Genomic DNA, 26,750 nt, shown 5'->3' on the forward strand with positions numbered 1-26,750 from the left:
AAGTGTAGGGTTCGCATAAAGGAGACCGTTGGTCCAGGAGAGGGCGAAGGCATCTCTTTGTTGTGAGTGGTGACTGCGAATGAGAGAGCAGACATTGTCTACTTTGTGGTTGTAGACCGATGCAAAGAGGTCTATGCAAGGGTAAACCCAGCGCTGGAATATCGTGTCCGCTATTGTGGGATTGAGAGACCACTCGTGCGGGTGGAAAGTGCTACTCAGCTTGTCTGCCAACACATTGTCCACTCCTGGCAAGTAGATTGCTTTGAGGTACATCGAGTGGGAAAGGGCCCATGCCCATATCTGTGCAGCTTCCTGACACAGGAGGTAGGAGCCCGTTCCCCCTTGCTTGTTGATGTACCACATCGCAACCTGAATCAGGATGGTTTTGTTTGATAGGCAATCCTGAAAGGCCTTGAGGGCATATCTGATCGCCCGTAGCTCCAGGAAATTTATCTGGTATTTGGTTTCCTCTGGAGACCAGGTTCCCTTAGTCTGCAGGTCGCCTACATGTGCGCCCCAGCCAAGGTTGAAAACGTCTGTTGTTAAGGTAATTTGAGGTTCTGGAGCCTGAAATGGAAGGCCTTGAATGAGATTGGAGTGGTGCATCCTGTTGTGTTCCGCGCCCCTGGATGGCCACGGGCATGGCCCCCTACCTCACCCGCGGTGGCGACCCGCCGCGGCAACTTCTAGTCATGCCCCTGGGCTGGTGCCTGTCGCCCTGGCGTAGGTCCCCGGTCTGGCCGCCAGGTGGAGAGACGTCCCCGCTCCTCCCTCACGGCGTTCTGCAGGCTTTCCTCCGCGGAGGAAATCCAAGATGGCTGCCACCATCTTTAGGCGCGAGGCCGCGCCTCCTCCACAGATTTAAAGGGGCCAGGCCCCTTAACTACTCACAGCTGTCTCTAATGGGCCAGAGTACAGGAAGTATAAAGGGAAGCTTCCTCTGCCCATTCTTCGACTTGGCAACGTCCCACGTAGTCAGGTCTGCTTGCCTTGGTGAGTTCGTGTACTTCGGATCCTTGTTCCTGTCTTGTCTTGGTGTTCCTGGTTCCTGACTTCGGATCGGCTAGCGGTGATTCCTGGTGTGTGACTTTGGACTGGCAAGTGGTGATTCCTCGGTGTAAGTCCTCGGACTGGTAAGCGACGACCCTCTGGCACTTGATCTTGGACTTCTTCTGGACCATCGTCTCCAAGGACCCACCTAAGTCCCAGTAGCCCGGGTCCCTATGGGCTCCTCCCGGGGGGACCGCGGGCTTCAAGGGGTGAAGCTCCAGTTAGCCCTTGCACCGAACTCACGACTCCTTGACCTCTCAAAGGTCCGCCTAAGTCCCAGCGGTCCGGGTCCCTACGGGCTCCTCCTGGGGGGACCGCGGACTTCCAGGGGTGAAGACATAGTTCCTTTCCTTGATGCCACGACTTTTCGTCTGCCTCCACAGTCGCCTCAGTCTCCAGTGCCGAGGGTCAGCTGGTCGCATCCTCTGTCCTGCCTCGCCACCCAACGGGAGAACCTACGGATCTTCCTTCTAAGGTATACCATCCTCCCGTCGGCCCAAGGGTCCACAAGCCTGAGCATAACATATCCACCAGGCTAGCGACAGACGGAGCTGTTTGGTAACCTGGATTATGCTGGACATTGGCTGACAAGCTTGAATCCACTGGTATTTTAGGGTCCACTGCATCACTCTCATGGCTAGGTGAGCCATTGGAGTGACATGCACAGAAGACGCCATGTGACCCAGAAGTATGAGGAGGTGACGAGCAATTGAAGATGCTCGAGTCTGTAGGTGATGGGCCAGAGAGGCTATGGTGAAAGCACTATCCTGGGGGAGGAAGGCTTTCGCCTGTATAGTGTTTATGTCGGCCCCTATAAAGGATAGGGTTTTGGATGGAACTATCTTGGATTTGGGTAGTTGATTAGAATCCTTAAGGAGATCAGGGTGTGGATAGTAAGATGCAGGGAAGCTAGTGCATCCTGCTGAGTTGGAGCCCTTATCAACCAATCGTCAAGATAAGGGTAGACATGCACATCCTGATTCCTGAGGAAGGCTGCGACCACCACCAGGCACTTGGTGAATTCTCATGAAGTGGACGCTAGGCCGAATGGTAGTACACGGTACTGGAAGTGACAAGGGCCGACCGGGAATCGCAAGAACTTGCGATGATATGGAGTAATTGAGATGTGTGTGTAAGCGTCTTGGAGATCTAGAGAGCATAGCTAATCTCCTCTTTGTAGGAGAGGAAGTAGAGAGCCCAAGGTTACCATTTTGAATTTTTCTCTCTGCAAAAATTTGTTTACGGCGCGAAGGTCCAGTATCGGGTGTATGCCACCTGACATTTTTGATATTAGAAAATACCTGGAATAGAACCTTTGGCCCTGCTGGGAAAGGGGCACTGGTTCTATTGCTCGGGATCTGAGGAGGGAAGAGACCTCCTGTTTAAGCAAGGGAGAGTGGTCGGACGTCCCCCACGCCAGCCAAGGTGGAGAGTCAACTGGAACAGTCAGGAAATTTAGGTGGTAACTCTGAGTGACTACTGTACGTACCCACTGGTCTGTGGTGACTGTATGCCAAACGCTGTTGAAGTGGCAGAGCCGACTGGTATGGATGGAAGAGGAGGTTGGCTTACACTCTTTAGGAAGGAGTCAAAATCCCGACGCTGGTCCAGGCTGAGAAGCTGGCTGAGACTTTTGAGGCCGAGTCTGCCTGGATTGACTTTTTGGTAAGGTCTGGAAGGGCGTCCTCTAGAAGCCGGAGGATAAAATTTCCTTGGCTTGTAGGCCAGCCGCTTAGAGTCACGCCTGAAAGTTCTCTTAGGGGCGGATGGAAACTCAGACTGCACAGAAGAAAGCTGGCACAGCGTTTCATGGTGGTCCTTCAACTGCGCCACGGTCTCTCGGATCTTTTCTCCAAAGAGATTTTCGCTCACACAGGGTAGATCTGCTAATCTGTCTTGGACTTCTGCTCTTAAGTCCGAGGATTTGAGCCGGGCCCATCTTCTCGCACTAATGCCCGCTGCCGACATTCTAAAGGCAATGTCAAAGATATCATTCACAGCGCGGACCGCGTGCTTTCCAGCATCCAGGCCTTTTTTGTTACGAGCGCGCGCGGGCGCGGTCGTCTCGGGTGGGTGGTGAGCCCTTGGGCCACGGCAGGACCCCAGGAGGAGCCCAAGGCCACACCGTGGGAGGTGAGCGGAGCAGGCATGGTGAGCGAGGCAGGCAGGAACAGAAGCAGGGAGTCCGACCCTCAGCCGGACCTGCATGCCCATGGTAGCCAACACGGGGAAGTTGACTAATGAACGGTCCTCCGACTGTTCCCGGCCCTTTCGGACCTGCCGCAGGGAACGGCAATGGGCAGCAGGCCGGACAGAGGCGAGGGCAGACAGAGTCCTTAACAGAAGACATCAGACGGGGCAGAAGCAGGCAGAAGCAAGACGGAGACATCAGGACAAGGGCTGAAGCGAGACACAGGAAAGGTCCAGGCGAGCAGGAACTCCGATGCTGGGATACTCACATCCGAAGACCCCTCGGCTGGCAGAAGCTCAAGAGCCCGTGGGACGAATCCCTCCTGTTGGCCACTCCAGGGCCCAACAGGACAGAAGGCTCAGGAACCAGGTCAAGGCAGAGACAGGAAGACATCCGGACAAGGGCTGAAGCAGACACTGTAGACAAGGCTGGACGGAAACATTGCACTGTCCATCAGGGCGCCCTACTCAGCCCACCCGTGGGACTGAGTCGCGGACCACCCTGTCCCAGACGCGCCCTACACAGCCCAGGAAGGCTGGTCGCGGACCACGCTGAGAAGGAGGGTGCGGGGAAGACCCAGGCGAACAGGAACTCCGATGCTGGGATACTCACATCCGAAGCCCCCTCGGCTGGCAGAAACAGGAGCAGACATCAGGCAAAGACACTAGACTAGGAACCATGGAAGACCTGGATCAGCACGGTTACAGCCAACTGTAAGGCCTGATCGAAGGCCCTTTGCAAGTGAACAGGCAGTCCTTAAATACTGGAGGCAGAAGGCAACTCCCTGGGAGGAGCTTGCCAGGACCGCCCACCGCTGGTCCTATAAGTCAGGTGGAGAGCTGCGGGCCAGCCCCTAGGAGAAGGGCGTCGCCAAACAGGAAGTCCAAACGCAGAGGCATGCAAGCCACAGGCACAGCTAGGCCTCTCAGGCCCTGGAGCAAGTCCCGGATGGGACACAGGCGAGGCCCTGGCTTCAAGGCGGCCTCTGGAGGAAGGTAAGAGACCTCCTGTAGCGCAGCAGCAGGGGGGATCGCAACATTTTTGAGCCAGAGTATGAAGTTGAGCCTGGAGTTGCTCTGGTAAAGAATCATAGAAATCCTGAATCCTCTTAAAAAGGTCTCTGTTATACTGGGTCATGTATAATTTGTAAGAGGCAATGCGAGATATGAGCATTGAACCATGGAAGACCTGCCTGCCAAAAGCATCCAGGGATTTTTGTTCCTTCCCTGGAGGTATGGAGGAATGAGGTTTTGAACGTCGTGCCTTCTTCTGGGCTGATTCAACAACCACTGAAAGAGAAACTGCATTTTGTCTAAACGAGCCTTGCGGCCCTTCGGTATCATTTGGGCACATTTGGTGCAAGTTAGGACATCATGGTCGGACCCCAAACACATAACACAGACCCAGTGTGGGTTGGACATTGTTCGAGTACAGTTGGGGCCCTGACTAAAACCCGATGCCATGACTCCGACAAAAATTTAGCTGCGGTGCGGTCGATGGCCGGTAGGCCCCAAAGGGATAACTCGACGGGAATCAACCTCAACAAGGGTAAAACCTTACCTTTTGACCGCGGAGTATGTATATCGATAGGGGGACCCCTATGGGGTAGAATTTTTTGAAAATTTTTGAATGAAATTCCGTGAGAAAAATTCCTGTCAGGAATCTCTAGAGAGATCCTTAACCCGTGTGGCTACTGCTGCGCGGAAAAAGAAGACTGAAGGGGGATTGAAGGGGGACTGAAGGGAGACCCCTGCTGGATGCAGGGTCAGTGCATTGCTGGGCATGCCCAGTAGGTGCCAGTCAAAGTTCTAGAAACTTTGCCAAAAGTGTTCCGTGATTGGGCTCCATCCTGATGATGTCACCCATATGTGAGGACTACCATTCTGCTTGTCCTTGAGTAAGTGGTCCCGCTTACTCAAGCATTGTTATTATTCTTCCCCCCTTCTTTTTTTCTCCCATGTCTCACTCATGTGAAAAGATGCCACTGGGCTGGTGGGCAGTGTTGGCCTGGGGGAAGGGGTCCATTGTGTCTAAACCATCTCCTTCCACTCTGCTGAGAGGTCTGCTTTGCCGAGAGATGCGTGGCAACGCTGGGGTCCATGCCCTCTGTGGGATCTGACTCCACCTCCAGGACTGCCAAGGGGGACCACTTGATCTCCAGATCTGCCACAGGGGGTTCCCTCACTCAAGGAGGGGACCACTCCACCTCCAGGCCTGCTGCTATCCTTCAGTTCTCCTCCCTCAGTAGGAAGGTTTTCCCTGGCTTGGGTGTACAGCTCCACTAGGCTCATGGCTGTTTTAGTGTTAGTGGTTCTAACCCTTACAGTCTTAGCTTTCAGTGATTTTAGCTCTGCTAAGCTCATGGCCAGTCATGTGCTGTTACTGTTGTCTGACCCTGTATGAGTCACTTCCTCTCAGCCAAAAGGCCAAGACCCAGGCAGGACCATGGAGAGAGAACATGTACATGGTCCTCTATCCTGCCTGGCCATCCCTCCTGTTGCCTGGGAGCTCGGTACCCACATGTCTGAATACCCTTGTTAGGGTGAAAATCTACCTCAAAGGACTGTTTTTCTGTAAATTTTTCTCATAAATCCCTTTCCCAGTCATAGTTCTATAACTATGGGTTTGAATCCTCTGATTTTTAGTGATATTTCCTATAAAATTACCAGCAGTTGTCCATGGGGCTGTGATATGCAAATCCCCTGCCTGAATCTGTGACTCATCTATTCAATGGTCAGTTAAGCACCTTCACAGTAAGGGGTATTTTTGGTTTCCTGGGCTGGCAGCTCAAGTTACATAGCTGCATTGTTCTCTTTTTTTTTTTTTTGTCTGCTGCAGTTCACTTAAATGTTAGCATGCTCAAACCTCTGTCTCTTGTGAAGGGGTTTCACTTGGAAAGATTACAAGGACTTTCTCAATAAGATATTAAAAAGATGGGTGCACTATTTAAATTCAAAACAAAAGTGGCATTTCACAGTTAAAAGTTTGTAACTTATATGATTTAACTTGATAAATTGTTGATTTTTTTGCTTGCTACATTTTTATTTGTATATAGTTTAAATATTGTTTAAAAATATACAATATGAATGAGTTTCAATACAAAATAGACGTTTTTTGCACAGCCAGAGGTGTGAAACTTTATACAAAATTATGCAAATTTGCCACATACTTGTCACAGAATCTTGAAAAATCTACCACAGGATTAAATGCTAGCCAGGGTATATTAAATGGTGCTGCTGCTGAATATCCCACCAAAGTTAGCAGATAAGTTCATCTGACCAACTCTGTAAGCCAACCAGTGGCTAAATATTATCCGCTAGGTTCGGTACAGAATAATAACCATTGAATCCTTATTACTAACTGTTATGACTAAGTATGAGAGAGAGAGAGAAAAAAAAAGTGTGAAAGCTTGCTGGGCAGACTGGATGGGCCGTCTGGTCTTCTTCTGCCGTCATTTCTCTGTTTCTATGTTTCTATTTAGGGCCAGATTGATTAAGACTTTTCTCCCAATCTATGTCTATGGGAAAAGATCGTCATTTATTTATTTATTTATTTATTTCAAATTTTTATATACCGGCATTCCAGACAGCAGTCACATCATGCTGGTTCACATAGAACAGGGGTGCATAGTAAACATAACTATAACAATGGTGCTGAAAAGGCAGTTACATATAACAGGGTGTTAAGAACTTGGCTTAGAAGAGAAAGGACAGGTTATTATTCACACGAGTAACGATAGAAGATAAGGTTAACCATGGTGTAGGTGGAGAATGGGGGTGGCTTGGAAGAGTTAGATCAATTAGCGTCCGGGAAGGCTTGTATGAATATCCAGGTCTTTAGTCTTTTTTTGAAGGTTGAGATGCATGGTTCTATTCTGAGATTTGAGGGGATGGAGTTCCATAACGGTGGGATGGCTGTAGAGAAAGCTCGGTCTCTTAGTGTGCTGTGTCTGGTGGATTTGGGCGGTGGTACCTGTAGCGAACCCTTGTATGCATCTCTTGTTGGTCTTGACGAGTTGTGTAGTCGGAGGGGGTTGTGTAGTCGGAGTTGTGTAGTCGGAGTTGTGTAGTCATGAAACAGGCCACAGAAACTGCATTTTTTTTCCCAATCCCCAACTTAGTTGAGGAAAGGTGTGATACCCAAATAAATATTGGCTCTATCCATTCCTAGATGTGGTACAATTCACTCCATGGATCATGGAGAAACACTTTCATTCGAGTGTGACGGGATGGAAGGACGGTATGTGACAGTCGGGATCCCAGGACGAACAGAGCACCTCTCCATCTGTGAAGTGCAAGTGTTTGGTCTGCCTGCAGAAGATGCCTCCAGTAAGCCTGAATGTTTTAACATGTAGTGTTCCTCATGTTCCTTGTTTTTCTGATTTTCCCTGTACTGTATATTAAACTTCTTTCATTTTCTCTTTTTTAATCTGTTTCTTTTTCTTTCCTCTTTCTCATGCTTCCCATCAATTTCCATCTCTGTTTACATTGTGTTCTTCTTCCTTTATTTCATTTTTTTAACTTTTATTTCTCTTTCTGCCCTTTTGCTATCTTTTATTCTAGACCTTTCTGTTGATGTCTTTTTCCCTCTGTTGATGTCCTTTTCCTATTTCTTTCACTCTCTCCTGTTATCTTTTGTTTTTGTTTTACAGATCCATCTCTTTCACTGCCTTTCTCTGTTTGATTCCCTCATCTCTCTCTCTTGAGGGCGTGCTGACTGCAGAAACTTCATCTGCTGGGGAAAGTTGTATTTGCTGGGAAAGAAAGCTTAAATCATGAAAAAAAAATTGTTTTAGGGTAAAACTCTTACTCTATGTATAAGTGTGCTATTTCAAGATTAGCATTTAATTTTGTGTAAAGTTTAAGGATACAATTTAAATCCAAGTTTACAATTGCAAATGTTCTGGAAAATAGAGCTTGAATTTATCCTGTATGTAATTTAAGGCTAGCATTTAATTCTAAGCTTAAAATTGTGAGTATTCTGAGAAAATAGACATAGCTTTAATTTAATTGTGTGTAGTTTAAGGTTAACATTTAATTCTAATTCATAATTGTGAGTGTTCTGGGAAAATAGAGCTTGAATTTAATTCTGTATGTAGTATAAGGTTAGAATTTAATTCTGTTTATACATTTTCAAAGGCCACTTGCTTTATCTGAGCAGGTGAAAGAATTAGTTCCTGGGCAAATAGTCACTTGTGTTTTTTCCAACCCATGCTCCCCATCTTCTACCCACTCCAGTTACATTTTTTGGTATGGGTTATTACCTTCTTTAGGAGGAAAATCTTTAAAATAAGAGTCAATAAGTGATATAGAACAATGTGCAGTTAATCCTGTTTTTAGTAACTGACTAATTTTGATCAAATTTCTCATCATTGACAAACTGACACATAATCAAATTTTAGAACACTATGGGGTAGATTTTATAAATTTGCGCACATGCGTACTTTTGTTCGCGCACCAGGCGCGAACAAGAGTACGCGGGATTTCAATAGATATGCACGTAGCCGCTAAAATCTGGGGTCGGCAGCCTGCGCACACCGAGCCACACAGCCTGCCTCCGTTCCCTCCGAGAACACTCCGAAATCGGAGCTGCCTCGGAGGGAACTTTCCTTCCACTCCCCCACACCTTCCCCTCCCTTCCCCTCCCTTACCCACCCCCCCAGCCCTATCTAACCCCCCTTACCTTTGTTGAACAAGTTACGCCTACTCGAGGCAGGCGTAACTTTGCGCAAGCCTGGCCGGCTGCTGCGCGCCATGTTCCGGTCCAGGGGCTGGTCCGGAGGCCATGGCCATGCCCCCGGAACACCCCCAATGACGTGCTGGTCGCGTCACGCCCCTGACATGCCCCCCGATGACGCGCTGGTTGCGACACGACCCTGACACGCCCCCAGGAAAGCCCCAGGTCCTACGCGCGTCCCGGTGCTTTGCACACGCCGGAAGCCTATGCAAGATAGGCTCGGCGCGCGCAGGGGCGGTTTGGGGTAGGTTTTCGGGAGTTACGCACCTAACGTATGCACGTAACCCTCTGAAAATCTACCCCTTAGATTTTGACGTGCCCACTTCTTAAACAGGTTTTTTACACTTTATTTTTATTGACATTTAAATCATTTGTATCAAATTAATTTACACCCAAGAATCATGAGTTTACAAATAAATTGAACTCAAGAAATATAACCATACAAAAAACAAAAAGAAAATATCTCATTATAGGAAATGAGGGGAGAAAGTAATAAAAAAATATTAGGCAAGCCAAATTTATCTACACTCACCACCAAATCTATGTATTCAAAGCAATACCAAGATCACTTTGCTACTTCTTTATCATGAATACATGTTTCCAAGTGTAATGGATCAGAAAACACAAACTTGTTCTTCTGATAGGTAATCAAACATTTGCAGGGAAATTTAAGGATAATAGGTAGCCCAAATGGCTTTAAATCCTTAAACAACTCGGTAATATTAAGATGCCTTCAGAAGTCCAGTAGTGAGATGAGGTCTATCCAGTCTTTTTCTCCGAGTACCACACGTATGATTATCTAGCTGGTGGTGAGAGGATGTATGTGTACACCTAGTTGAAAGAGCTCCTGGCTCTAAGAAAACAAGTCTGATCTCTGGCAGCCAGAATGACAGACCTAGAGGAGCTGAGGCAGACAGTGTGGTATATAGAGGAGACCCTCAGGGACATAGTAGAGCAGTCCCATCTCCAGTCTAGTAACTTGCCATTGAACTTCTTTGGAGGAGGAGGGTTACCTGGAAGGAGACCATCACATTGATGTGGCAGAAAGTGATCCTGTATCTAGTCCTGCCTTCCAGATAATGCCTTATCCTCTGTGTCTCCAGGTGTGTGTTTCAAGGAGGGAGAAGTTAGGACTGCCATTGCAGTTGGTGATTCAGTCATTAGGATTATAGATAGCTGAGTAGCTGGTGGGGATGAGAATTGCTTAGTAACTTGCCTGCCTGGTGCAAAGGTATTAGAACTCATGCATCACATAGGATTTTAGGGAGTGCTGGAGAAGAGCTGGCTGTTGTGATACATGTGGGTACCAATGATATAGGAAGGTGCAGAAAGGAAATTTCGGAGGCTACATTTAGGCTTTCATGTAGAAAATTGAAATCCAGAACTTCCAGAGTTGCATTCTCAGAAATTGTCCCCATTCCATGCACAGGGCCCAAGATAAGCTGAGCTACAGAGTCTCAATGTATAGATGAGACGATGGTGCAGGGAAGATGGTTTTAAATTTATTAGAAATTGCTCCACCATAATCAGGGTGGAAACCAGATGTGAGGCTAACATTTAAAAAGGAGATAGAGTTTTTAAACTGGACCATGGGGGAAAGCTGATAGTCGCTCAGAATTGCATTGTTCAGAGGGATATATCTTCCAAGGATGCTTGCAAAACAAAGATGTTAGAATATCCCAGTAGAGAGGTTGTAGTTAAAGCTGAAGAAGCACAGATGGATGTAGATAAAGAGCGCACAGATGTCAATGACTCAACACTACCTGTGTCTTCTGCTAATAAGCAGGTTGTGTATACAAATATAAATACAATACAAACCAAAACGAAGTCTGTATGCAAATGCTAGAAGTCTGGAGCAGATGGTCTTAGAACCAATCAGAGGGGCAGCTAATTTAGATCTAGTCCTCAGTGGAAAGCACAACCTGGTGGAAGGGGTTATTCTGGTGGGGCCGCTTAGCAATAGTGACCATAATCACTGGAGGGAGGACATTAAGTAAAGCTCCTGCAGTAGCAAATAACTTTAAAATGGGAGACTATGATAGACTAAGGAAAAGTAGTTAGAAAAGACCTAGAAGAAGCAGTTGCAAAGGTCAAAAGTTCACATGGACATTGTTTTACAATCTTCCTCATCTCTCAATATCCACATATAGAAATATATTATATTGTGTGACCATCATAATAGGTGTCATCAAATAATGTTGTTCACATAATTTTGTTCTCTGCCTTATACTTAATCATAGGTCATAATGCTGGTTTCAATAATAAATATTTTTCATTTTTTGTTGCAAGTAAAATAATATGAATCAACAATGTCTCTAAATGTATTCAATGATGAACTTATCTCATTCCCCGCTGATAAACTTAATCCTTTCCCAGTTGGTGACTGTACACTGAAGGACTAATAAGTCTGAAACACTGTCCCATGTTTGACAGAGAAAGGCATTTTGGAAATTTCAGAAGTTTTCACTATGATAGTAAGATCTGCAACAGGGTGGACACGCAAAATGGAGTAGACTAAATGAATAATCTTGAGGAAGGATCAAGTGTTTGAGGAAGGATCAAAAGCTTGAGGAAGGATCAAGTGTTTGGCTACTTAGATTTAATACAGAAAAAGTGTAGAGTAGTGCATTTGGGGTACAGAAACCCAAAGGAGCAGTACACAATGGAGTCTGAGATACCTTATGTGCAGCATAGAGGAGTCACATCAAGATGATTATAATCTGTTGACCTCTAGGTTGCAAAACTCTTCAGTGTCCAGAACCAGAGGAGTTCTAGACTATACAGAGGAAACCAATACCAGTAGAAAAGTGAAGGAAATAATGCCCTTGTTCAAATCATTGGTGAGATCTTATATTTCCAGGTTTTTGGAGGCTGCATCTGCAAAAAGATATAAAGTACTGGTAGTCCAAACAATGGGTGCTAGAGTGGCGCAGAGTCTGCTCCATATGAATTAAGGAATTAGTGGAGAGGAGGGAAGGGTGATATGACAGAAGCATTCCAATACTCCAGAGGTATAAATAACGCACAAGCAGCACATGGTACTCTGTTGAAAGGAATTTCTAAAACAAAGGGTTAGGACTGGAAGATCAAAGAGGGTAGATTCAGGAGTAACATTAGGAAATATTTTTTCACAGAAGGGGGTAGTAGATGCCTAAAACAGACTCCCAGTGGAGGTAATGTAGGCAAAAACATGAGGAAGCAAAGCCAGCCATCAAGTGGAGTCTTCAGTATTGCAAGAGGAAAGGAAATTGGCCAGTCTAGATGGACCTTACACATCTTACCTGGCAGCATAGTCTGTGTTTTATGAACTATGCGGAAACCCTGCTTTATTTAGAGAGTTCTAGATACCCAGAGTCACCTACTAGCAGAATGGAGGCAGAACAATGACAGAATTCAAGCATGCACGGGGCAGACAGGAAGAAATGGTAAGGAGAAGAGAGGGAAAAGACTCAAGATCAAATCAAGACATGGTAAGGAGAAGGGAAGGAAGATTGTCAAATCAAATAAAGTGTCATGGTAGGCAGACTTGGTACACCAAAACAAAAGGTGCCAACATTATGCTACGGTGTTAAGAGCAGATTATAACTTTCTTTTCGTTCTTCTTAGCTTATTCCCCTGAATATATCCTTCCCCAGAGGAACTACAGTGGCTCAGGTAACACCTACATTTAATTTTTTAGGAAGTTTTCTTAACTCATGTGTGCATTAGTGGGGCAGTGGTGAGGGAATGAAATGTGTGAGCAGGAGATTACTCAGTATTATGCAGAATATTTGCATTTAGAGTCCATTCACTAAAGGTTTTTCTGTACCTGTGGGAACGATGCAGAGGAAATCAGGCCCTAGTTCTAGGAGCTAACTGGGATAAACTCCTCATTATTTAACCAGGCTGGGGACTTGAACCTCCTGTATTCAGATAAGCTCTTATGTCTTACCTGTGTTGAACATTTTCACTTAATACATAGGGAATTGGAGAAATGCCCTCTTCTGATAATTTAGTTTTCTTAGTATTTTAGGTGACAAGTTTCAAAATCTCATGTACTAAGTCATCTTTTTTCATACTTAAGCATTCATTAACTAATTGCAACTGGCACATTTATTTATTTATTTTTATTTGCCTGTTTTATGTGCCTCATAAGGATGAAAGGCTGTGTCAGCATGTGACCCACAAGTTCACACCAATGTTCACACCCCAGACAATTGAGCTTATAGATCTGACTCCTAATATGTGTTTCAATTCTTGGAGTTTTCATATATGATTATCTAGAAAGGTAATGAACATCTCGATATATAATAGAATATATGCCACATAGAAGGATTGTGGACAACTTGTAATAAACTCCGAGAACACTGGGGGGGGCATAGTTTGACAAGCTCCTTATTCGCTCGTGCAGGATGGTACTCAGTGTACAAGCTGTTTGGTCAATTAAAAAACAATTCTGTCAAAGAATGAAAAGCAAATCTTTATTTGGAAGACTTTAATGTTGCTGAGGTATCTAAAGGCCCCAGCACCCCGGGTGATCTCTAATGTACCTAGCATATTTGCAACCTATAGCATTATCAAAAATATAGTTGAAGTCTCGTCCCCATAGAATAATAATGTAAGGTTGCAGTAAGCTGCATATAAAGAGTCATATGAGTTTACATTAGACATGCATGAATACAGTATATTAGGATTACTGTTTGCAATGATATAACAACTATATATCAGAAACCTTAGGAATGACAAAATAAAATACTTATGTATTTATTTACTTATTAATTTATTTATTTTCTTTTGATATTCTGCAATATCCCTGAAAGCCCAAAGCAGATTCCATAAAAACAAAAACAATCAAATATATATTCATTAGAACTATACAGAAATAAAAATGCACATCACAGAACCCATAACCCAATCTTTCCTCTCCATAGACCAATCCATAAATCTGCACAAATAGCCAGGTCCTGATTTCCCCCCCAAATCTAGGGTGGGCGGGGGGGGGGGGTTGTCAATATTGTAAGGTATTTGAATATTGTAAGTTTTCCTGCTAAATGCCAGCTTTTCAATATTGGGGGCACTTATCTGGCTAAATTTTTTTTTTTTTTTAATTTTTAATTTTAAGTTATACATTAATTATAACTACAAAGTTATTACTTTATACTGAAATATGATCATACATAATAACCTTAACTTTACATATATTCATGAAATTGTTTTATAATCAATATATCAGTATTATTCTTTAAGGAAAACCGTAAGCCATTGAATAATTAAATAGAACGAAATAATATTCTACAAAATTTTCCTAAGAAATATCAGAGATACAACAAATTTAAATTTTTGCTCTCATCCACTTGCTACATTTTGAGGGTGTGCTTCAAGAAACGCCTGTAATGCCAGAACTTCATAAAATACATATTTATGGTCTTGATACCATAATTCGCACTTACAAGGATATCGTAAGAAAAACTTTGCATTCCTAGCTAAGATATCAGTTTTTAATTTAAGAAATTCTTGTCTCCTTAATTGAGTTGCCCTTGACAGATCTGGGTACATCCAAATCTGTTGTCCATGATATTTCTGCAATCTTTTACGTAGGAATAATCGTAATACTGTGTCTCTTTCTGTTGGAAACATAAATGAAACAAATAAAGTTTCTCTCACCGATATCTCTGTTTCAGTAGTTGTTTTCTAAAACCTCTGAAATATTCATGGACTGTTCTGATTGCTTACTTCCCATTGGTAACTTTTTAGGAATATAGTAAATTTTTGCTAGTGCCGGAATAGCCTGTTCTGGCATTTTCAAGATATGTATCAAATACTCCTTAAACATTTCTCGAGGAGAAATAATCTTTTGAAAAGGAAAATTTAGTATCCTTAAATTAGAGTATTTTAAATTGTTCTCCATATATTCTAGTTTTTTCTCATTCAGCATTTCTGTCTTGATTAAGTTTTTTTGAATATTTTCCACTTTTACCAAACGTTCTTCTTGTTTTTCCAATTTATCATTATGGGTAACAATAATTTTTTCTACTTCTAATACTTTATGTTGAGATTCTGTATTAATATTAGTTAGCTTAATTATTGCTGTCTCAAGTAATTTAATTGCAGCCCAGAATGTGTCCATGGTTACCTCTGAGGTCTTTACTGGTAAAATTATTCTCATTTCAGGTGTCTTCCTCACTTCCCTCTGCAGCATGGCTCCCCATTCCCTTTTCTGTATTACCTACTATATTTACATCAAGGGGATTCTCTTTAAAAGAAGAATCTCCTATACCATCTCTTAATATTATTGGTGGGGATGGGGTATTGGGAGCACCGGGGCTCAATGAGATGGCTTCGGCCTGAGAAACGGATTCTCATTCATAATCCGTGACTACAGCGGCCCTTTCCTCCGGTTGTGTATTTGTTGAGGTCATGAAGAAAGAGGAAATCTGAGGTTGGGATATCCCGGGTAATGGAGACGAAGATAAAGCCTCCCTTATTCGGGCCTTCCTCTTCGTATGGGGCATAACAAATTATAAATCTAGCTGATTTTCTTCTCTATGAACTAGCTCTGAATAATTTCTAATCCTAGGCTCATGGAGTGGAGACAGGAACAGGAAAGGAAAGAGAAAAATTACTCACTGCTCTTCAGACTTATCAAAGCAAAAACGAAGAAATATGTATTCCTTACTTGCTGCACAAAGCCGCGCGCCGGCGATGACGGCGCGCCGCTGGGGGGACCGGTTTTAGACCTACCGGTCCCGCCCCTTGATGACGTCAGCGGTACGCCGGGTCCGGAGCAGGAAACAGTTCTCTCCTGAACTGCTGGGGTCCACAACAGTCCAAAGATGCCAAAAGCAATAGGTAATGGGGCCGAGATGCCTCCTCACCCCTTTCCTCTCCTCGCCTGCCTCTCTGCGCATCGCTGGGGGGTCCGGTTTTAGACCTACCGGTCCCGCCCCTTGATGATGTCAGCGGTACGCCGGGTCCGGAGCAGGAAACAGTTCTCTCCTGAACTGCTGGGGTCCACAACAGTCCAAAGATGCCAAAAGCAATAGGTAATGGGGCCGAGATGCCTCCTCACCCCTTTCCTCTCCTCGCCTGCCTCTCTGCGCACCGCTGGGGGGTCCGGTTTTAGACCTACCGGTCCCGCCCCTTGATGACGTCAGCGGTGCGCCGGGTCCGGAGCAGGAAACAGTTCTCTCCTGAACTGCTGGGCTCCACAACAGTCCAAAGATGCCAAAAGCAATAGGTAATGGGGCCGAGATGCCTCCTCACCCCTTTCCTCTCCTCGCCTGCCTCTCTGCGCACCGCTGGGGGGTCCGGTTTTAGACCTACCGGTCCCGCACATTGATGACGTCAGCGGTGCGCCGGGTCCGGAGCAGGAAACAGTTCTCTCCTGAACTGCTGGGGTCCACAACAGTCCAAAGATGCCAAAAGCAATAGGTAATGGGGCCGAGATGCCTCCTCACCCCTTTCCTCTCCTCGCCTGTCTCCATCTGGCTAAATTTTAACTGGATAGCACAGGGGTGTTTCGGGACATAGCTAAATTATCCAGCTACCTTAACCAATTTTCAGCTGTATCCAGCTAAGTAAGCTGGATAACTTTAGACTGCATGTGGATGATGACTTTAGACTTAATCAGCTATAATCAAAAGTGGCACAGTGTGTAAGAAAAAAGTGAGGAGTAAGTATGTGGCCTGAATCCCAAACCCTATCCAATATGTTAAAATGGGCCCCGCTGGGCCACATACTCCAGCACCCTCCAACCCCACTCCCAAAAATGCTTTACAAATGAAACGCGATAGGGATCGCCGGGCACCTTTCCTCTCCCTTTGCTCCGTCCCTGATTCACCAAATAGTTGAAGTAATGCTCCCTCCCTCTGTCCCCCTCCCCCCAACCAAACCTTAACCCTGCCACTCACCCCTCCGATATTCCGCCTCGCACCGGGATCGCAGTGCACTCCTACAACAATCCCCATGGCTTTCACCATTGCTGTGACAAGAATGCTGGAAGAGTAAGCTACCAACATTGCTTTCAGATGGTAATGCTGACAGCAGCACTGGTAGCTTGCACTACTTTCCCACCCCTCTGCTTCTTTCTCCTCCTCCTGCCTTTACTATCATCCCCCCCTCCCCCTGCTGCCATCAATCCCTAGTTTTTGTCTCTACCTTCCTTCCCTCCATTCAAATTTCTTTTTCTTTCACACCATCCCTGTTCCCCTCTCTAAAAGACACACAGACTCACCCACACACTGGCATCGCTCCCCTCTTTTACTCTCTCCTCTTGGTCCCTGATATTAGTCCTCTCTCACTCACTCTTATGCCATCTGGTGCTGATTTTCCCCTTTCTCCCCCCCCCCCCCCCCCCCAGCCACAGCTGATCCTCTCTCTCACCCCCACTCCTCCCCAGCTGATCTCCTCTCTCACCCCCAATTCCTCCATTATAGAGAGATCTCTGGTATCTTGCACGGTTCAAACTGCTAGTCTGCTCCCAGGCGGCAGAGGACAAAGACAGCCTAAAGCAGTGCCACTCTCATCCTACTGATGGCCAGCAGAGTGGGTTGGATGGTTATGAAAGGAGGGATTGGCCACAAATAGGGGCTTGGCATGGAGGAAGAAGGATCAAGTAAGGGAAGGAGAGATGTTTCCCACATGTGCATGCCCAGCCAAGCTAAGAGCAGCCAGTCACCCGCTCGCTGCTCTTAGCTTGGATCCTTCCGGTTGTGGCTGACCCCAGTTTCCCATGAATGCAAACCCACTGGAACCAGTAAATTCTGCAGCAAAAGCCAGATTTCGTGACCCTTTCCATGGCATCACAGGAAACCAGGGGCTGTGGATATACTGTATCCTATAAAGCAGAAATGGTACTGTCAAATAATTAGAACTAGTAGCCTTGCCCGAGGAAGGACACTTAGGGGGTAATTTTCAAAAGGAGTTACATGCGTAAATGTAGCTACTATTGTAGCAATTTTCAAAAGCCATTTACTCAAGTAAAGTGCACTTATGTGAGTAAATCCTATAGACAAGTCAATGGCATATATTGTAGCAATTTTCAAAAACCCACTTACTCAAGTAAAGTGAATTTACTCCAGTAAACCTGGTTTTTACTCGAGTAAATGCTTTTTAAAATCAGGCCCTTAATAGTTTAGAAGATGTGAGTATTAAAATATTTGTTAGCCTCATCACACTTTGTTGGATTTCTTTCAACAAAATGTATTACTACAGAGTTTTCACATATGCATTTCACATCCATTTTCTATGGCTGAAGAGCCATCTGAGTCAAACATTTTGTGCTTATTTTAATTGAGAGAAACTGCTCCAGGGACAGTTGGGGCACTTGATTGGGGCAGTAGACTTGTAACACCGCAGCGCAAGTCTTGGGCAAGCTTTTACACTGTACCATGCCTGGATGTCTTGGCCAGCAGGCATGTAATAAATAAATATAATTAATAAGTAAATATATAAATGTGGTCACACATTCATTGTGCTTGCTTATTTTCTGCCAGATGTGTGTGATAACCTGCAGGATCCAAGACTTTAACAGTCATCCTAGTGTTTGGCTCCACATTGTGCTGCCTTTGAAATGCAGGTTGTATTTTGTGGGCCCCTATACCAGAAATCTGAATCAGCACAGCCCAGATGTTATGATGTTGTTCAAATTCCAACCTTTGCTAAGCGAGGGTTTCACAAATCACAATACAAAGCTACTTAACAGCCCATCTAACGATGCACCTTTCTATTAGGTCTTAAGAGGAAAGCCTTGATTTTCCCCGAGGAAACGGAAAACAGTTACGTGCTCCTGTCTCCATCGAAACCCATGCAGCTACAAGCATTCACGCTCTGCATGAACCTGGCAACAGAACTGCCTGTACATAGGGAAATCATCCTCTTCTCTTACCACACTGGGGAATATGATGAACTCAACCTCTGGCGAGAGAAGGATGGACGCCTCTCCCTCTACTTGAGAAGCAGTGAGAAAGGAGCACTTTTTAGCTTACCGAAACTCAGCACCTTTGGGAACCACCTTTGTGTAACATGGGCGTCATATTCTGGCATTACGGCTTTCTGGTTTGATGGTCAAAAATCAATGAGAAAAGTCTACAGGAAGGGGCACCGCATCCAGTCAGGGGGCATAGTAATGATAGGGCAGGACCAGGATGGTTTTGGGGGGGGGTTTGATATCAAACAAAGTTTTGTGGGGGAAATCCGTGATCTTTATTTGTGGGATTACATATTATCTGACCAGACTATCTTGAACATCTATAAAGGTGTAAAGATTCCCAAAGCAAATATCCTGGATTGGCGAACCTTGTCTTACGAAATTCAGGGACAAGTGATAGTGCAACCCAGAACTGACTACTACAGAAAACGGAGCTTCAATAACCAGCTAGTACACTATAATCTCACCAATTCTTCTGACTTCGAAAAAGCTGGGGATTAGCACAAAGTGGGAATTGATTAAAACAAAAATGTGTCAATTGTTCTTCAATGTTTTATATGTTTTTAAGTGTGCTTTCCTATTTTCCTGATAAAAATCAGTTAAGTGAAGACAATAGTTTTAGTAGGGGAAATCTTAACATTTCAAACCTAGGGGGCAGCTTGATGGCCCACAGTGATGCAATGTAGGAGGCCCAGATTGAATTCCAAATTTGTCTCCTTATCCTGGCATTCTCAGGGACTGGGAGCGATGGGCAGGCAACAATTACAGACCTTTAGGCTGATGCAATATCGGCATGCGAAAAACAGGCGCTCATGATTGAGCACCCACTTCCTAATGTGCGCCCATCCACCTCTCCCGGGCCCGCAATGCAGTAGGTTAATGAGCTGCTGCGTTACAAAAGGAGGTGCTAGGGGAAATTGTGCGTCCCTAGCATCTCCTAGGCATCAGGCGCCCAGGAGACGTGGCTGTCAGTGTGTGTTAGGAAAACGGATGCTCAATACAAGCGTCCGTTTTCTTCCACTTCCGGCACGATATACACGGCCTGGACCATGTATATTGTGTGTACATCTTGGGCTTCCAGAATGTTTTTTTTCTCAAAGAATTTATATTTTCTGTTTTCTGTGGTTCTTCCTATTTTGTATCGTGATGATACTTTTAGGAGGAACCATCCCCTTCATTCCTAACCTGAGTACTAAACCTCTATGAATAATCAATACATGTAGTTCCCCTTTGTCTAGTCACTAATAATTGTGAATGATATTGCTGTAATGATATTGCTGTTATGAAAGTACTATTATGATATTGCTGTAATCAATAATTTGTGATACATGGTATATAATTAGTGAATGTCAACACTGTAAACCATGGTGATCTTGTGATTTTCACATGGAATGATGGTATATAAAATGTCTAAATAAATAAATAAAGCAGGATTTTGGGGTTTTTTTTGGCTAAACACTTCTGCAGCAAAAGCCAGAATTTCGTGGCCCTTTCCAAGGCATTCCTTAATGCCAGCTCCCGGGCTGTTGTTAAATTTGCCGCATTACAATGGGTGCATTGGCTGCGTGGGACTTTTTTGAATCATGGGGTAATAGCTAATAGCCTCATCTACATGGAGTTTACATGTGATGAGAGCTATTAGCGATGCGCATTTTGGATGCGCTAATCCCGGTACTGCAACTGGCATAAGTCTAGTGCGTCCAAAACACGTGTCCAACTGTGCGGTTAGCGGAACGCTGACCTGAGCGCCCAATATTGCATCGGCCTGCTTGAGAGGTAAGGAATCCCAGTTACTATACAACAGTGACACTTATGCTTTGCGTACATGTGTACTGCATTCTCAAAGAAGCTGTGATCTATGGCCCTGGCCAAATATTATCTCTGCAGTGACTAGGTTATGACGGAAGTGAGGATTTGGAGGGAAGAACTAGGAATTAAAAAAAAATAAATAAATAGGGGAAAACCTGGAATTAGGGCTGTGCATTCATTTAGAATGAAAGGGTAATCCGAACCAAAAAGATACTTTAGTTTTGTGGACAGTAGCAAGCAAAAACCACAGCTTTTCATCTATTCAAGCTAGACAGATGAGAGCCAGACTAGGAAGGGGAAAAAAAAGGAGTAAAACCAATCAAGGTGAAGTGCTTTTTCAATCAGCCTATCCCAGCTGACAGCTGCATGGATTGACTGACTTCCTCATTTTTTTAAACCTGAAAATGAAAGCCACATTGAGCCAGTTAACATTTTGAATCATTTCTCTCTTGGCAATCAATGAGAGAGGAGCTAGTTTCTGTGGCTGTGTGTGTAGGCTTAGGCTATTTCTTCTTGTCAGTGTGTGATAGGATATACACTGATCTCTCTGATTGTTAGGGTTACAGTATATCAACAGGAATTAGAGGGCTGTGGAGAGACACGGTGTTTCACTGTCTCCAGAAGATAGGAGAGATCTGTATTTTCACTCTGACTGGAAGGTATACAGCACTGCAGCATTTATGAGTGTTTCTTAGTGGAAGCGCAGTGCACCCAGTAAAGTAGTCTGCATTTTGTTTCATAGTACAAGTGACCGTCTGCAGCATGTGCATGTGTTTTTGGGTATATTGTAACACTAAAGATCCCCAAGCAGTGCCACTAGTCATCTGTATGTAATTGCATCATATCATTGCCTGTGGCATCAAAGGGCAGATGTGGTAGCCATGACAAGAATGAGAGAGGAAGGGGGATCTAAGGGGAAAGGCAGAAGCAGCATAGTTGATACTAATTACTGTACCAGAAGTCCTCTAACCAAACTAAAGATCTTCTATTAGCAGGAGAGAAGCAGTTATGGATGCAGGGTCAGGTAAAAGGTGGAAAAACAATTGCTTGCTCCCATCTCCTCTTCCACTGTAATTCAGGGTCAAAAAAGGCAGATTTACTTAAGAGTTAAATTAGCAATTGAGGGGGGGGGGGGGTGGTTGTGAATGTCAATGGAAGTAGAGAAGCCAAAAGCAGCACAGCATTGCCGCTCACCTCTGTTTTTTCTTGAGGGCTATGTGCAGAAGTTCCAATCAGGTCCTCTGTGCCTTAATGGATCTTGTTCTTCGTGTTCCTGATCTTCTTCATCTTGATGGTCCTGGTCTCGTCTCTCATCAGAGCTCCCTCACCGCTTGTTTCATGTTCCTGATGTTCCAGATGTCCAGTTCTCCTGATGTCCAAATGTTCCTTGTCCAGATGTCCTGATGTTCCGTGACCAGCGGTACCATGTTCCACATTTCTGATATCTTATGTTCCTGTCCTGACTCCATCGGTCTCATCTTCAGTTCTTCATCCAGTTCCCAGGTCCCTCTTCTGGTCACTTTTCCTGGCATGCCACCGTCGTGGTCCGTTTCCAGCCCATGGGGGGCTGTGTAGGGCACCTTGTGGTACAAAGCCTTCTTCTCGTCAGCAACACAAGCCTCCGGAAGACACCTGTTTTTAATGCCAGCTTCTGAATCCTGAGTCTTGGATCTTGTCCTGGTCTTCAGAGTTCCTTGTGCCTGCTTCTATCCATGCCTAAGACTCTGCCACAACCTGCTCCGCTTCAGTATGGTCCGCAACCAGCCATAGGGCACGCCTTGGTGCAGGCCTCTCCTGAATCTTCATGTCTTGGCTTCAAGTTCCACTGCCTCGACTGGAGTCTGCTTCGCTTTCAGAATGGTCAGCGACCAGCCATGGGCAGTTGTATAGGGCGAACTGAGATGCAGCACTCACCCAGTACTTTATCCTGTATTCTCGCCTAAGACTTCCTAGCAACCCGAATCCTTGTCTGAATCTTCTGAGCAACCTGAATCCTTTTCTGTTTCCTCTGAGTATCCTGAGTCTACATCTGAAGTCCTCCGAGTATCCTGAATTTACATCTAAGTCTTCTGAGTCTTCTGTTCCAAGTTCCATGTCTCGACTTGTTCCTGTCCTCAGCATCCATCTGGCCTCACACACTCATCGTTCCCAAGCAGCAGGCCCGGAAGGGCTATCGAGTGGCCAGAGGGCTACTTCTGAGACCAGCATTGCATTGCTGGGTCTCATTGGTGCGTGTAGGTCCAGCGGAGGGCTGAGCCTGCCTCGTTCCAGTCCAGATGATCCTTGCCTTGTCTTCAGTTCAGCCTCAATCCTGCTTCGCCCGTTCTTGTACTCACTCACCTCTCACGGGGTGTATTGGGGCTCCTCTCTGAGCCATGCCATGACCCAAGGGCTACCAATCTTCCTCGAGAAAGCGACCATGCCTCTGTGATTCGCAACAGGATCCGAAGGCACCGCAGTCGCTACACAAAGAAATGTGACAAGGTGATAGCTAAACCAGAAGAATGATGGGTGCTGCATAGAGAGGAATGACCAGTAAGAAAAAGGAGATGTTAATGCCCTTGTAAAGGTCATTGGTAAAGCCTTACTAGGACTGCTGTATTCAGTTCTGGAGTCCATATCTCAAAATGGACAAAGTCAGGATGGAGGTAGTCCAGCAAAGAGAGACCAAAATGGTGTGGGGTCTGTATGAGAAGACCTATGAGGAGAGGCTGAAGGATCTGAATATGTATGGGTGCAGGGGAGATATGATACAGACTTTCAGGTACCTGAAAGGTTTTAATAAGAACATGCCATACTGGGTCAGACCAAGGGTCCATCAAGCCCAGCATCCTGTTTCCAACAGTTGCCAATCCAGGCCATAAGAAGCTGGCAAGTACCCCAAAACTAAGTCTATTCCATGGTACTGTTGCTAGTAATAGCAGTGGCTATTTTCTAAGTCAACTTAATTAATAGCAGGTAATGGACTTCTCCTCCAAGAACTTATCCAATCCTTTTTTCAACACAGCTACACTAACTGAACTAACTACATCCTCTGGCAGCAAATTCCAGAGTTTAATTGTGCGTTGAGTGACAAAGAACTTTCTCCGATTAGTTTTAAATGTGCCACATGCTAACTTCAAGGAGTGCCCCCTAGTCTTTCTATTGTTGAGAAAGGTGTTTTTCGTGTGCCCATGGGCCTCAGCTCAGACCCAGACCTTCTGGACCGAGCCAAGGGTTGACGGTGGCTACGCATGGTTGAACAATCGTGCCCTCGGCCGGGTCGGCAAGCTCCCATGGCCAACATCCGAGGATGTTGGAAGGTGAATGGTCCTCCGACCATTCCGGGCCCTTTCGGACCTGCTGCGAGCAGCATGGAGCAGCAGGCCTGGCCTGAGGTTGAGGGCAGACGGGCCTTGACATGAAGACATGACTATGGAGTGATGCGACGGCATCCAGGGACGAAGACACATGGCTGATGCAACGGCAACCAGGGACGAAGACACATGGTTGATGCAACGGCATCCTTAGACGAAGACTGGGTTGATGCAACGGCATCCTTGGGCAAAGACTGGGTTGATGCAACAGCATCCTTGAGCGAAGACACTCGGCTGGCAGAAACAGATGCTCCAGGGCGCAGGGACGGATCCCACCTGTTGACCACTCCTAGGCCCAACAGGTCAGAAGGCCCGGAGCTCAAGCCAACACTACTGACGAAGACACTTGGCTGATGCAACGGCATCCAGGGACGAAACTCTTGACATCACAAAGGCAACACGAGGCATGGACATTGGCACTGTCTCTCAGGGCGCCTTACTCAGGCCACCCACGGGACTGAGTCCCGGACCACCCTGTCCCAGTCCGCGCCCTACACAGCCCTTGCAGACTGGTCACGGACCACGACGGGAGCGGGAGAGCACAGGAACACACATCCGGGGCATGACGGCTCAGGAGCACAGGACAACCGTCCACCGGCAGGCTAGTCCACATAGGAGTACTGCATCCGAGGACCCCCGGCCTACCAGTACCAGAAGGCTCAAGAGCGAAGATGATGTTCCTTCCTACGCCATGTAGGAAGGAACAGCACGGAAGGCAGGAACACCAGGACGTAGAAGATGAAGACATCTGGATGGGGACCTCAGGCATGAAGACATGGAACACTGGACGAGACAAGGAGCTCCTTGAAGACGATAAGACCTTACACAGGCTCTGGCAGGCCGGAGCCTCCAGAGAGAAGATACCAACACGATGCAAGGCCAGGAACAACTGACGGAGCAGCCCTTTATAGGGCTGGTACAGGAAACAGTCATCAAGGTGGGGCCCTCCCATGCTCTCTCTCACACCCTCCTGCTCTCTCTCACCCTCCTCTCCCCCACACCCCTCCCCTCATATAGGCTCCCTCTCTGAAACCCACACTCAAGCATCCCCCTACCCCACTCCCTCTTACCAACCATGCGCTCTCTCACCCCCTCTCTTCTCTGACCCCCTCTCTTCACCCTCCCCCTCTCTTCACCCTCCCCTTCTGACACACACATTCTCTCTCACCGGCATGCCACGAACGGAGTGATGATGAAGGCCTGGTGCGCCATTCACGCCGAAAAGGGAAGGTCCCGTGTGCCGCGGGATGTGCTCCGTTCGCAGCAAAGATGAAGGCCCGGGCACGCCGTCTGTGGCACATGGGGCCTTCCATCTTCACCGTGGAGCACACTCCATGGCACACAAGGGATCTCCTTTGCTATTTTCTGCGCAGAAATTGGGGTTAGTCATCCAATTAAATTTAATGTTACTGTATATAGTTAGTTTGGTTTTGTGCCATTGTGCCATGTGACTGAGTAATACTGACGGACTGTGGGTGGCAACTCAGGGTATAGGGCAGAGGCTATTAAAACTTCTCTGTCTCCACCTGCTGGAGGGGAGGCAAAACCCAGGAGTCTGGACTGATCCGGGTACGTACAGGGAAATAGCGCTTCATCAGGAGCCGCGTAGTCACTTAAAGAATCCTTGTATCTCAATTTGGTTTCCTTTACGATCGGTCATAACGTCCCGTACACGAGACGTTATGATTACGCGGCTCCTGATGAAGCGCTATTTATGCGAAACAACAGCCGTTGTAGAGCCACGGCCACCATACTGATGGACTTTATATTTTAATGCATTCAAAAAAATATTGAAAAATAATTGCTTTGCCACAAATGATCGAGTCATCCGGGCGGCCCGTTGTACTGAAGGCACACCATCAGGATTGCTGATGCGGCTTTCCTTATCCAATTAAAGACATATTTATGTAGGGGTTTTTGGGGGGATTTCCATTTCTGTTTGGTCACCGTGACATTGGAAGCTTCATAGCTGTTTTCTTTTTGACATATTCTGAAGGGCCAAAAAGAATTTATAACTGAGGCTGTGCTCACACGCCCTCATTCCCCTTTCCTGAGCTCCCAAGGTATGGGCCCTTTTTGTGGGGTAGGAGGCTATCCTCCTTGTCCCAGGCACTAGTGTTTTCCCCTGTGTGTGTGTGTTACCATAGCTATTTGGGGAAGGTACACTGACAAACCAGGCAGGACTCACTGGCTGGGTGTTCAAATTATAGTTTACTGTAATTCCTTGTAATAAAATCAAGAGACGCAAAGCATAAAGTGCCCAGATACTTCCAGTGGTCCCAGATTTACATGAAACAGGATTTGAATACTCTCTGAGTCTGTGGAAATGTCCCTCCAGGAAGGGGCTTGGAACCTGAGTATCCTCCATGGTAAGGAAAGATGATTATCCTAGGAGGCTGGGGAATTTTAACAGTGACCAGATACCTTCCCACAGTACCTGAAGTCCACGTTGAATCCTGACTTCACCTGGCAGAGTCCTGTGTCCCGGAGTGGAAACTCCGGATGAGGGTCTCCTGATGTTTCTCCCATGATGATTCCTTTTCAAAAGACAAAGCTGGCCTCCTGGGAGGAAAAGCCTACACTGGAGACAGTTACTCACATTCTCCAGTTCAGGGGAAAGGAAGGGGCGGAAAAAAATCTCCCTTTCTCCAAAAAATGGAAACATACAATTTGCAATCTTGAATTAGGATCTCTTCCCACA

At 45.9% G+C, this 26,750-nt stretch overlaps 1 protein-coding gene across 1 annotated transcript in view; it reads left to right on the forward strand.

Moving 5' to 3' along the window:
• The window catches only part of LOC115087862 (pentraxin fusion protein-like), an 82,954-nt gene extending 63,198 nt beyond the window's left edge, over positions 1–19,756 (forward strand). The window contains exons 7-9 of the mRNA XM_029595528.1: positions 7,412–7,569; positions 12,584–12,631; positions 18,688–19,756. Of these exons, the coding sequence (XP_029451388.1) occupies positions 7,412–7,569; positions 12,584–12,631; positions 18,688–19,385 (904 nt within the window). The 3' untranslated portion in view covers positions 19,386–19,756. The remainder of the gene's footprint in view (positions 1–7,411; positions 7,570–12,583; positions 12,632–18,687) is intronic.
• The last annotated feature ends 6,994 nt before the right edge of the window (positions 19,757–26,750 follow it).

This window comes from Rhinatrema bivittatum, chromosome 3, assembly GCF_901001135.1.
Source record: "Rhinatrema bivittatum chromosome 3, aRhiBiv1.1, whole genome shotgun sequence".
Classification (NCBI taxonomy): domain Eukaryota; kingdom Metazoa; phylum Chordata; class Amphibia; order Gymnophiona; family Rhinatrematidae; genus Rhinatrema; species Rhinatrema bivittatum.